General features: G+C 46.6%; 1 protein-coding gene across 1 annotated transcript in view; it reads right to left on the bottom strand.

The window, feature by feature from the left end:
• Positions 1-12,371, bottom strand: part of LOC143298099 (dynein axonemal heavy chain 5-like) — a 136,983-nt gene that overhangs the window by 62,555 nt on the left and 62,057 nt on the right. Inside the window, exons 31-39 of the mRNA XM_076610789.1 lie at positions 11,101-11,400; positions 9,586-9,826; positions 8,525-8,651; positions 8,232-8,304; positions 6,749-6,902; positions 3,654-3,920; positions 2,343-2,471; positions 1,406-1,543; positions 286-683 (exon numbers count right to left, since the gene is read on the bottom strand). Coding sequence (XP_076466904.1) covers positions 286-683; positions 1,406-1,543; positions 2,343-2,471; positions 3,654-3,920; positions 6,749-6,902; positions 8,232-8,304; positions 8,525-8,651; positions 9,586-9,826; positions 11,101-11,400 — 1,827 coding nt within the window. The remainder of the gene's footprint in view (positions 1-285; positions 684-1,405; positions 1,544-2,342; positions 2,472-3,653; positions 3,921-6,748; positions 6,903-8,231; positions 8,305-8,524; positions 8,652-9,585; positions 9,827-11,100; positions 11,401-12,371) is intronic.

The raw sequence follows: 12,371 nt of genomic DNA, 5'->3' as shown, positions 1-12,371 counted from the left end.
GGTGTGACGTAGGTGTTGAATAAATCTCCCGCCTGTCAGTGACCACACAAACTGAAATCCAAACTACTGACAAAGGTCTGAAAAAACAAAACTAAAAAAACAAAAAACAGGCGACAGACAGGTGTGACACAGGTGTCCATCAAACAAATCCCCCCCCCCCATTCCCCCCCCTCAACCTGTCAGTGACCACATTCAAATCTAAAAACTACTGATGAAGGTCTGAAGAAGCAAAAAAGGTGACAATAGATATGACACAGGTGTTTATCAAACAAATCTCCCCCACACCTGTCAGTGAGTGGGGTGATGACCAGGCGGTCAGTGCAGCCCAGGAACTCATTCATGTACAGGAAGTCCACGTCCGTGATGGAGATGGTGCACTGGTCCGTGTCCTCCTTGTAGTAGAAGCGCGACTGCTTCAGCCACTCAAAGTCGTTGACCGACTTGATGTGCATGCGCACCAGGTCGTCGAAAATGTCCTTCTGGTGCACGTGAATGGTGATGAGTGTCTCGAACTTGGTGCGCTCGATCTTGGTGAGGTCGCGGGTGGTCTGGTCGATCAGCATGTTGAGCAGGTCCAGGAACTTCTGGTTGGTGTTGGCCATGATCTTCTTGTCCACGCGGGCATTGTTCAGCGCCTCCTCAGAGTCCCGTGTCCAGATCATCTGCAGGCCTAGCAGGCCAATCTGCACACACGTATGCATGCACACACACACACACACACACACACACACATACACACACAAATCCCTTTCAGGTTTCAAGGTATCAGAGCATGCGAACAGTTCCATATACGCTACAACACATCTGCTGTAAAAAAAAATGTTTAAGAAAGATAAATAAATAAATCAATAACCCACCCAAAACAGAGTCTAACTGCCTACCTGATCTTACCTGTGACAGGGAAGGTGTTTTCAAGGTGATCTTACCTGAGAGGGGGAAGGTGTTTTCAAGGTGATCTTACCTGTGAGCGGGAAGGTGTTTTCAAGGTGATCTTACCTGTGACAGGGAAGGTGTTTTCAAGGTGATCTTACCTGAGAGGGGGAAGGTGTTTTCTAGGTGATTTTACCTGTGAGGGGGAAGGCGTTTTCAAGGTGATTTTACCTGTGAGGGGAAAGGTGCTTTCAAGGTGATTCTACCTGTCAGGTGAAGGTGTTTTGAAGGTGATTTTACCTGTGAAAGGGAAGATGTTTTCAAGGTGATTTTACCTGTCAGGGGAAGGTGTTTTCAAGGTGGTTTACCTGTGAAGGGAAAGGTGTTTATAAGGTGGTTTACGTGTGAGGGGAAAGTGTTTATAAGGTGGTTTATGTGTGAGGGGAAAGTGTTTATAAGGTGTCTACCTCTGAAGGGGAAGGTGTTTATCAGGTTGTTTACCTGTGAGGGGAAGGTGTTTTCAAGGTGATTTTACCTGTGAGGGGAAGGTGTTTTCAAACTCCAGCAGGTTGAAGCCCTGGTCAGTGATGGCGACGGCGGCAGCGCGGATGATGGAGTGCATGGAACGACGGCCCACCCTCAGCAGGTCGCCAAGCCACACCTCCACGTTGCCCTGCACACAGGTACCAACGCCACTTCCAGTTTCAAAGAGGTGTCACAGAGAATGCAAACAGATCCACATATACGCACATCACACACACACACAAAAAAAGAAGAAAAAAAAAGAAAGCAGCATATGCCTGACCTTCACATAAATCCAACGCGCTGATCAGGTCTTGACAGCATATCCTAGGTATATGTAAAACATTAACATAACAAGAGGCACGGCCTTCAAGACTCACTTGTGATAATTGTTTTATCCAGTAAAAGAATCATGAAAAAAAATCGAAAAAAAATCATTAAAATGTGTTGTATTACTAATAAGCTTGCAGGAGGGCAAAAAAACAAGACATGAGTAGATTTATCCACATCCCTGTGGCACATCTGATGTCACTAGACCATATTTAATATTCAAAGACATTATTGCATATGATGTAATAACACCATTTAAATGTCTTTTCTATGTTTTTATTTATATCTCTATTATTTAAGAAATTATTTTGATTCGGTGGTAAAGGAGACACTGCCATCGTCTCATGCATAGTTTGCTCCTCATAAAATGCCACACAGTGTGCAGGTTTGGCCACAGAGATCCTCTTACATCCAACAAAGCCTTCCTATGTTCTAGGTTTATTTCACTGTTATACACATGTCATAAATGTGAGCCTGCTTTTATCATAAATTTTGTTGAGCATTTTTTTCCCTCTCAAATATCACAGATATGTGTCCCTGCTTTAATCATAAATTTTGTCGAGTAACACCCCCACCCTCAAATATCACAGATTCCTTCAGCCTGGGGAAATAAATCTTACCTGAGCATTGACAGGTTCGTCCAACTCCACACGCTCTCCTTCCTGAGAGTTGATGGCCAGGATCTTGTCGTACATCTTCTCGTCGAATGTCACCAGTCGTGTGTTGTCAAACACTGACAACAGGTGGTTCTGAAAAAAATCGACAACAAAGGAATCAATTAAATAAACACAAATGTTGAACAACCGAAAACAGAAAACCTTCAGCAAGTGAGCCAACTTGATAGCCTGTTAGATATTATGCATCTCTCTCTCTCTCTCTCTCTCTCATACGCACACAAACACATCAACACCACAACCTGCCCCACCCACCCACACACACACAACCACCACTAACTCCACACACACACACATGAATACAACACACACACACACACACACACACACACACACACACACACACACACACACACACAGTGTCGCACACACACACACACACACACACACACACACACACACACCACCACCACCACCAACTCCCCACAACCACACCCACACAACCCCCGCCTACCCAACTGCCCCCTACACTCCCTCCCACCCCCCACACCCACACAACTCTTCCACCACCACCACCACCACACAAAGCCCCCCCTCAACACTCCTCCACCCATACTGCCCCTACACTTCCCCCCACCCCCACATCCCTTCCCCCCACCACACACAACCCATCTCCCACCATCACACAAAGCCCCCCCCACCCCCTCAAGACTACTCCACCTATAGTTCTCCCACCCCCCACATCCACAACCCTTCGCCCCCAACACACACAGCCCTCACCCTCCCTCACCACCTAAACAAAAAGCCCTCTTCCATACTCCTCCCCTTAACTGCCCCCTACACTCCCTTCCCCCACACACAACCCATCTCCCACCACCACACAAAGCCCCCCCCCACACTCCTCCCCCCATACTGCCACTACACCCCCACACACACCCCACACCCAAAGAAACCCTCCCCCTCTGCACACACATACAGAGGCAACTCTCCCCCCTTAACACACACACACACACACACAAAACACCCCTCCACACCCCTCTCCCTATACTGTGCTCTGCACTCCGTCCCACCACCCACACAACCCCCTCCCCCCCCACCACTACACAAAGCTCTTCCCCCAAACTGCCCCCTACACTCCCCCCCACCCCCACCCCACTCACTCACAACCTCCCCCCCGCACCCCCCACCCCTCTATTTACACACACACGCACCCCCACCCCTACACCACACCACACAAAACCCACCTTTGACACTCCTCTCCCTACCGCCCACACCCACACAAGCCTCCCCCCCAACACACACACACACACACCCAACCTGGATGGTGTGGGAGTCGCTGGCCTGACCCAGGATCTCCAGCAGGGCAGGGTCAGAGACAAAGAAGAAGCGCGGGAACACCAGCCTCTTCTTCTCCAGGTATCCTGTCAGGGACTTCTGGCAAATCTCCAGCTGCTCCAAGAGGTGGGGCAGAAGCTGCGACAGTGTGTCGTCCCCCACGCAGCACTGCACCACGTTGGCGTTCTCGTGGGCACGCTGCATGATCTTCTGCCACGACTTGTCGATGTTGGAAAACCGCTTGGCTTCCTGATGGCACAGATAGGGTTGAGTTATGGATGGTTGGTTGGTGAGAGTGTGTGTGTGTGGGGGGGAGCGGTGTGGGGGTGGGAGGGGGGGGGGGGCTGGGTTAGTGTGTGTGGGGTGGGTCGGGGGAGTGGTGGGGGTCATTCTGGTGGGCACGCTGCATGATCTTCTGCCACGACTTGTCGATGTTGGAAAACCGCTTGGCTTCCTGATGGCACAGATAGGGTTGAGTTATGGATGGTTGGTTGGTGAGAGTGGTGTGTGTGTGTGTGTGTGTGTGTGTGTGTGTGTGTGTGTGTGTGTGTGTGTGTGGGAGGGGAGCAGTGTGGGGGTGGGAGGGGGGTGGGCAGGGTTAGTGTGTGTGGGGTGGGTGGGGGGAGTGGTGGGGGTCATTCTGATGGGCACACTGCATGATCTTCTGCCACGACTTGTCAATGTTGGAAAACCCCTTGGCTTCCTGATGGCACAGATAGGGTTAAGTTATGGATGGTTGGTTGGTGAGAGTGGTTTGTGTGTGTGTGTGGGAGGGAAGCGGTGTGGGGGTGGGAGGGGGGTGGGCTGGGTTAGTGTGTGTGGGGTGGGTGGGGGGAGTGGTGGGGGTCATTCTCGTGGGCACACTGCATGATCTTCTGCCAAGACTTGATGTTGAAAAACCACTTGGCTTCCTGAAGGGAGAGATGGAGTTAGGGTGAATCATAGTTGGTTGGTGAGAGACTGGTGTGTGGGGGGGTAGGAGTGGGGAGGAGGGGGGGCTTGATTCGTGTGGGTGGAGGGTAAGGTGGGGGTGCTGCATGATCTTCTGCCAAGACTTGATGTTGGAAAACCACCTGGCTTCCAGCAAGGGAGGGAGAGATGGACAGGGTTTGGTTACAGTTGGTAGGTCAGAGAGTTGTGTAGGGGGTGGTGTGTGTGTGTGTGTGTGTGTGTGTGTGTGTAAGTCAACAAGTGAGGATACAAAAACCTGAAATCTTCCAGGCAATGTTCCATTTTCCTGGCCTGTGTACTCTCTGATACCATGCTAGGTTTCACAAATCATAATTATTTCAGACCCAATAATACTTTACCATCCTGGAGTTCTAAAAGTACCAGAATCAGAAACATCCTTACTTTCATTAGTCTATCCAAAAGATCCCAATGCATTCAATTCCAGTATTACATGTTTTCCTTTTCTGTTGGAATAGAAAAGACTTTAAATCCAAATCAAACATTGTTTCCTTCCAAAGTAAATTCACAGAGAAGCAGTATATATAATGGTGAAAAAAAAGAGAGAAAGATTAATAGTTGAAAACTCATTTTATATCACACTTCACGAAAAAAGTGTGGAAATACTGATGCTGGTTAAAATTTAAACCTGAAACATAATACGCTAAGCAAGTCTTTTTGTCTACCTCCACCATGATTTTGGCCAATGTCATCGTACAGTATTTCTATTCTGACACAGCATCAGTGCTGGAATCTGAACAGACACTGTGGTTCCACTTCACTGTGTCAAACAGAACTGTGCTTAAAAGAGCATGCATTGTGTTCTTTATGCTGTGTCAAGTGTTGTCTATTTTCCAAAAAGAAATTATTTAAAATCTTAAGATCCCATATCAGAGAACCCATGCATCCAAACAAACACAGATCACTGAAAACAAGTACATGTGACACCTAAAGTAACAAGTTCAAATCATGAGTCACTGTTGATGTGAAACTGAATCATGCAGTAACATGAAGCATCAATAATGTGAACAAATTAAAAGGTGACTGGAAAAGAGTGGGGATGGAGTGAGGTTTGATGAGAAGGAGGTGAAGAAGAAAGAGTGTGACAAATATTTTTTATTGCAACAAAGTCATTTTTGCTGTGTAACCTTTACTAACCAGAAATTACAGAACGTATATTCATCGAATACACATGAGTGACAGTGACAGTTCACCTATCAAGACCCAGTGAAGACACTGTGAACGTGAGTTACCTTTGACTGCTGAGTTACATATGGATGCTAATGAAAGCAGAAGGAAAGAATACAAGATTATCAACACTGTGTCCATCAAGTAATGAACAAACAACAGTCATCTGAACTGTTTATTCATAGTTAAACTGGAAGCAACAGGCACACACACAAGCACACAGAGACACACTGACAAAGGCAGAGACAAACACGAACACACATCCTCACTCTCACACACATTCACATATTCACACACACTCACACACATACACACACACATGCACTCATGCGCATGCACACATGCACACGCACACACACACACACACAAAGAGTTTCTCAAGGAGGTATCACTGCATTCAGACAAATCCATACACGCTTCACCACATTTGCTAGGCAGATGCCTGACAGCACAACCCAACGCGCTTGGTCAGGCCTTGAGTGCATACATCTGTGTACCTATCTGTGTGGACTTTTCTTTTCTAAAGAATTCTGCCTGAGGACAACCCTTTTGTTGCCATGGGTTCTTTTTCAGTGCACCAAGTGCATTCTGCACACAGGATCTCGGTTTATCAGCTCACCCTAATGACTAGATGCTCAGTTTGATTTTCCAGTGAAACTTGGGAGAAAGGGCAAGAGCGGGATTCAAACCCAGACCTCACGGGCACTGAACTGGCAGAGAAGCATCTTATCCATACACCCACTCACACACACACACATAAAGGCACACACACACACTCACACACACACACACACACTCACTCACACACACACCCAACTACACACACACACTCACTCACACACACACACATACATACACACACCCACTCACACACCACCAACCCCCAACCCAACACATACACACAACACACACCACGCTTACCCCCACGATGAATCTCTCACCTGTGGAAGCTGTTTGGCGATGTCACCGCCGACGAACACGGCCTCCAGGTAGATCCACAAGTTCTGCACCACCAGCCAGTTCTCAATGATCTCTGTGGTACCTGTCAGCTTCTGCACCCACTCCTGGATCTGAGGCTTGAAAGGAGCGTTGTACCTGCACACAGCATCAGGTCCTGGTGATGCGCTGCTCATTGCTAGGTGTAATGGTGTGTGTTTGTGTGAAAGAGGGGGCGGGAGGGTGAGGGGGGCGGGTTGTGCATGTATTTGTGTGCGTGTACGTGTAGGTGGCAGTGTGTGTGTGTGTGTGTGTGTGTGTGTGTGTGTGTGTGTGTGTGCATGTATGTGTGTGTGTGCATGTGTGTGAAAGGGGGAAGGGGTTGTGTGCGTATGTGTGTGTGTGTGAGTGTGTGAGTAAGTGTGTATGCGTGTGTATGTATGCGTGTGTGTGAGAAGGGGGTTGTATGTGCATTTGTGTGTGTGTATGTATGTGTGTGTGTGGGTGGGCAGATGGGTTGCGTGTGTATTTGTGTGTGGTAGGGGAGGCTGGGGGGGGGGGAGGGAAGGTGTTGTGTGCATATTTATGTGTGTATGTGTTTGCATGTGTGTGAGTGGGGGGAAGGGGTTGTGTGTGTATTTGTGTGTGCATATGTGTATGGGTGTGAGGATGTGGTGTGGGTGTTTGTGTGTGCATGTGTGGGCATGCCTGCCAGTGTGTTGTGCATAATGCTGAAGAATCCACAGGTGTATGCATGAATGTGTGTGTGTGTGTTTGGACAGAAAGAGCATATGTGTGTATGTGCTATGCGTGTGTGTCCACACTCTGACACATGGGTGCCCATGATCTTGAAGAGCACATTCATATATTCTATTTATATGTGTGTGTGTTTGCCAATATGCCGAACATGATCATAAGAGTGCATGTGTATCTGCTGGTGTACACGTGTATCTGCTGGTGTACATGTGTATCTGCTGGTGTATCTGCTGGTGTACACATGTATCTGCTGGTGTACATGTGTATCTGCTGGTGTACCAGGCACAAAGAACTTCTGTTGAAGAATGGTGGAAGGAGAGGTTTGGGCCCAGCCATACTATACTCAGCCTGGCCACAGTGGATATAAATGAATGGCCCTGATGGCAGTAAAAGACTGGGACTTTAAACACTTTCAGAGATGCCAAACCATGTCAAATGTTTGTAGGAACATTCAAGATATTTGGTATAAACATTCTGAATTTGGTAGGAACACTCAGACTCTGAGCCACATCAGCAAACGTACATTTTATCTACAAGGCATACAAACAATGTAACCATGCACACAATTAGCTGAGCATCATCATCTAAGACCAAGATTAGTAGTGACTGCCCTGGTCTCATGATCAATAGGTCTAGAGCATCTGGACAAAATGCAATGGAACGTAACAAACTACAGTGAAATCGTAACAATTGGCATCTCTGGGTTTTTTTCAACATTAGGTGGTGGCTTACCTGTTGCTGAGCAGAGACCCCAGGACCATCAAGCTGTCTTCCATGAGGGCCACAGTCTCTGAGGTCGTGTCACCTGAACACACACACACAGCAACACATGCACATCACCTGTACAGCCTTGTCCTTCAACATGCGCATCATGTCCACAAACATTTTCTTAAATTTGAAAACTGGGTTTAATCTCTCATGTGTGCACTACTAGATGTAAAGCATGTCTTCACACACACACACACACACACACACACACACACACACTTCATCCAAGCAAAGCAGAAACACCAAAGGCCCCCTACCCTTGAGAAGCAGCTCTCCCCGTGACTTGAAGTTGGAGAACTGGAAGTTCTGAGCGCTCCAGTCACTGATGACCTGCTTCAGCTTGGCTTCGATGTCCTTCTCCTTCACCGCTGAGATGCAGATATCCTGCAGCACACCACAACACAAACAGTGCAGTCAGTGCAATACAATACAACACAAACAGTGCAGTCAGTGCAATACAACACAAACAGTGCAGTCAGCGCAATACAATACAATACAACACAAACAGTGCAGTCAGCGCAATACAATACAATACAACACAAACAGTGCAATACAATACAATACAATACAACACATACATGGCCGAGTTAAAACCGTCATGCACGTAAAAGCCCACTCGTTTACATACTAGTGAATGTGAGTTGCTGCCCAGAAACGAAGAAGAAGAAGAAAACAATACAATACAATACAATACAATACAATACAATACATCTTTATTCATCTTTATTCATGGAAATCCATTATGAGACAGTGTTCTTACTACGTACAGCCCAACAGTGCAGTCAACACAATACAATACAATACAATACAATACAATACAATCTAATGCAGTGGAACACGATGTGGTACATCTTTATCCATCTGAATGGAAATACCTTGTCAGACAGTGTTCTCCTACTGTTTACAGCCCAAAAGAGCAGTCAATACAATACAATACAAGACAATACAAGACAATACAATGCAGAACATTTTTATTCATTGGACTGGAAATTCATTGTCAGATTAGTGTTCTCATACTGTTGTTTACAGCCCAACAGTGCAGTCAATGCAATACAATACAACACAACACAATACAATACAATACAGTACAGTACATCTTTCTTCATCTGACTGGAAATTCATTGTCAGACAGTTTTCTCTACTGTTTATAGTAACACGCAACCTGACACCTCTACACACACACACACACTTCTACAACACACACACACTTCTAAACACACACATCCCCCCCCCCCCCGCCCCCGACACATACACACACAGCAACACGCCCCCACCCCCACATCCCCCAACCACCCCCACCCTGTGCTCCCCCCAGTACCTCAATATCCTCCTTGTACTGCAGAAGCGGGGCCTTCATGAGGTCCCTGAGCAGGAAGTTCTCCGACTCCACGTCGAATGTGTGGCCGGTGATCTGGGCGATCCTCTCCCAGTGGCGGGCCATCATGGCCTTGTTGGACATCATCTCCAGCAGGGGGCAGGTCTCGTTGAAGTCGTTGATCGTCTTGCTGAGTTCCAGGAAGGCCTGCCACTCCTTCAGGGCCTTGGGCAGCTTGCGGCACCTAGGGGGGGAGGGAAGGACACACGATGGTCACCCTCATTTGTTTAGTTGTCACCATCAGCAACAAAGGAAGAACAATAATGATACTAAAAATAATGATACTACTACTACAACTACCTGTTTTTACCTCTGCCATGAAGGTAGTCATACTCTATTGACACTTGATCTGAATTCATTTCTGGTGGAAAGACATTCAACAAAAGATCTACAAAGAGGTACTTGACACCTTATCTGGCATCACTTATGGTATCAAAAAATATATATACATATATATTAAAAAAAACAGATTTCTCTGTGTGAAATTCAGGCTGCTCTCCACAGGGAGAGTACGTCACTACTCTAAGAGTGCCACCCATTTTTTTTTTTTTTTTTTATTTTTTCCTGCGTGCAGTTTTTTTATTTGTTTTTTCCTATCGAAGTGGGTTTTCTACAGATTTTTGCCAGGAACAACCCTTTTGTTGCCGTGGGTTCTTAAACGTGCGCTAAGTGCATGCTGCACATGGGACCTTGGTTTATTAACTCATCCGAATGACTAGCGTCCAGACCACCACTCAAGGTCTAGTGGAGGGGGAGAAAATATCGGCGGCTAAGCCATGATTCGAACCAGATTCTCTTGCTTCCCAGGTGGACGCGTTACCTCTAGGCCATCACTCCACACTTGACACTTCATCTAAAAATCACTCTTAGTGAAAAGATATCTAACAAAAGTGGCACTTGATACTTCATCTCACATCACTTTTATAGTGAAAAGGTGTTCAACAACAAAAAAAGAAAAAAAAAAGATACCCGACACTTCATCTCACAACACTTTTGCAGTGAAAAGAAGTTCAAGAAGGTATTCTGACAACAAACTACCTGTTCTTAAAGTCAATGAGCTCCCGGTAAATCTTCTCAATGTCAATCTCAGCCCAAGGGGATGAAGTTTAACGAAAGAAAGAAGGTATTCTGACAACAAACTACCTGTTCTGGAAGTCAATGAGCTCCTGGTTGATCTTCTCAATGTCAATCTCAGCCCAAGGGGATGAAGTTTAACGAAAGAAAGAAGGTATTCTGACAACAAACTACCTGTTCTTAAAGTCAATGAGCTCCTGGTTGTTCTTCTCAATGTCAATCTCAGCCCAAGGGGATGAAGTTTAATGAAAGAAAGAAGGTATCCTGACAACACACTACCTGTTCTTAAAGTCAATGAGCTCCTGGTTGATCTTCTCAATGTCAATCTCGGCCCAAGGGGATGAAGTTTAACGAAAGAAAGAAGATATTCTGACAACAAACTACCTGTTCTGGAAGTCAATGAGCTCCTGGTTGATCTTCTCAATGTCAATCTCAGCCCAGGGGATGTCGTAGTAGCCGTTGACGTTCTCCAGCACCGCGTTGTACAGCTGGTAGAGCTTCTGCAGCAAGTTCAGCTCCTTCTTGATGCGGAACAGGTCAGGGTAGTCCGTGACGGGCAGGCCGAACAGCTCCTCGCCGCCAGAGTAGGTGATGTATTTGCGCCACAGCTCGTCAAACTTGGCCTGGTAGATGTTGAGGCGGTCGGAGGCCTCCCGAGGATGGATGCCTTGCTCCATGGGACCGCTGGAATGTACAATCCAGTCACACGTCAGTGTTGTGCTGTGCTGTGTTATTGTGTTGTGTTGTTTTGTGCTGTGCTGTGTTGTGTTGTGCTGTGTTGTGCTGTGCTGTGTTATTGTGTTGTGCTGTTATTGTGTTGTGTTGTGTTGTGTTGTGCTGTGCTGTGCTGTGCTGTGCTGTGCTGTGTTGTGTTGTGTTGTGCTATGCTATGTTGTGTTGCATTGTGCTGTGCTGTGCTGTGCAGTGCAGTGCAGTGCAGTGCTGTGTTATTGTGTTGTGCTGTGCTGTATTGTGTTGTGTTCTGCTGTGCTGTGTTATTGTGTTGTGTTATGTTCTGTTCTGCTGTGTTGTGTTATTGTGTTGTGCTATGTTGTGTTATTGTGTTGTGTTGTGTTGTGCTGTGCTGTGCTGTGTTGTGTTCTGCTGTGTTGTTATTGTGTTGTGTTGTGTTGTGATGTGTTCTGCTGTGTTGTGTTATTGTGTTGTGCTATGTTGTGTTGTGTTGTGCTGTGTTGTATATTATGCTGTGTTGTGTTGTGCTGTGTTGTGTTCTGCTGTGTTGTGTTATTGTGTTGTGCTGTGCTGTGCTGTGTTTTGTTGTGCTGTGTTTTGCTGTGCTGTGTTGTGCTGTGTTTTGTTGTGCTGTGCTGTGCTGTGTTTTGTGTTGTGTTGTGCTGTTGTGGTGTGTTGTGTTGTTATGCTAGGTTGTGTTGTGCTGTTGTGGTGTGTTGTGTTGTTATGCTATGTTGTGTTGTGTTGCACCATGGAACCACTGGACTGTACAGTCATATCAGTGCTGTGCTGTGCTGTGCTATGCTGTGCTGTGATGTTATTTTGTGCTGTGTTGTTCTTTGTCACAACAGCTTGAAATCAGGGCTGCTGTCCCCTGAGACAGCGCACTGCCACAGTGCAGTGCCATCTTTTTTTTTTTTTTCTTCTTCTTTTTTTTCTGCCTGCAAGGGGAATTTGTATTA

The sequence above is a fragment of the Babylonia areolata genome, chromosome 23 (assembly GCF_041734735.1).
Source record: "Babylonia areolata isolate BAREFJ2019XMU chromosome 23, ASM4173473v1, whole genome shotgun sequence".
Classification (NCBI taxonomy): domain Eukaryota; kingdom Metazoa; phylum Mollusca; class Gastropoda; order Neogastropoda; family Buccinidae; genus Babylonia; species Babylonia areolata.
The sequence above is the reverse complement of the archived record's forward strand: the minus strand, read 5'-3'. Positions and strand labels throughout refer to the sequence as shown.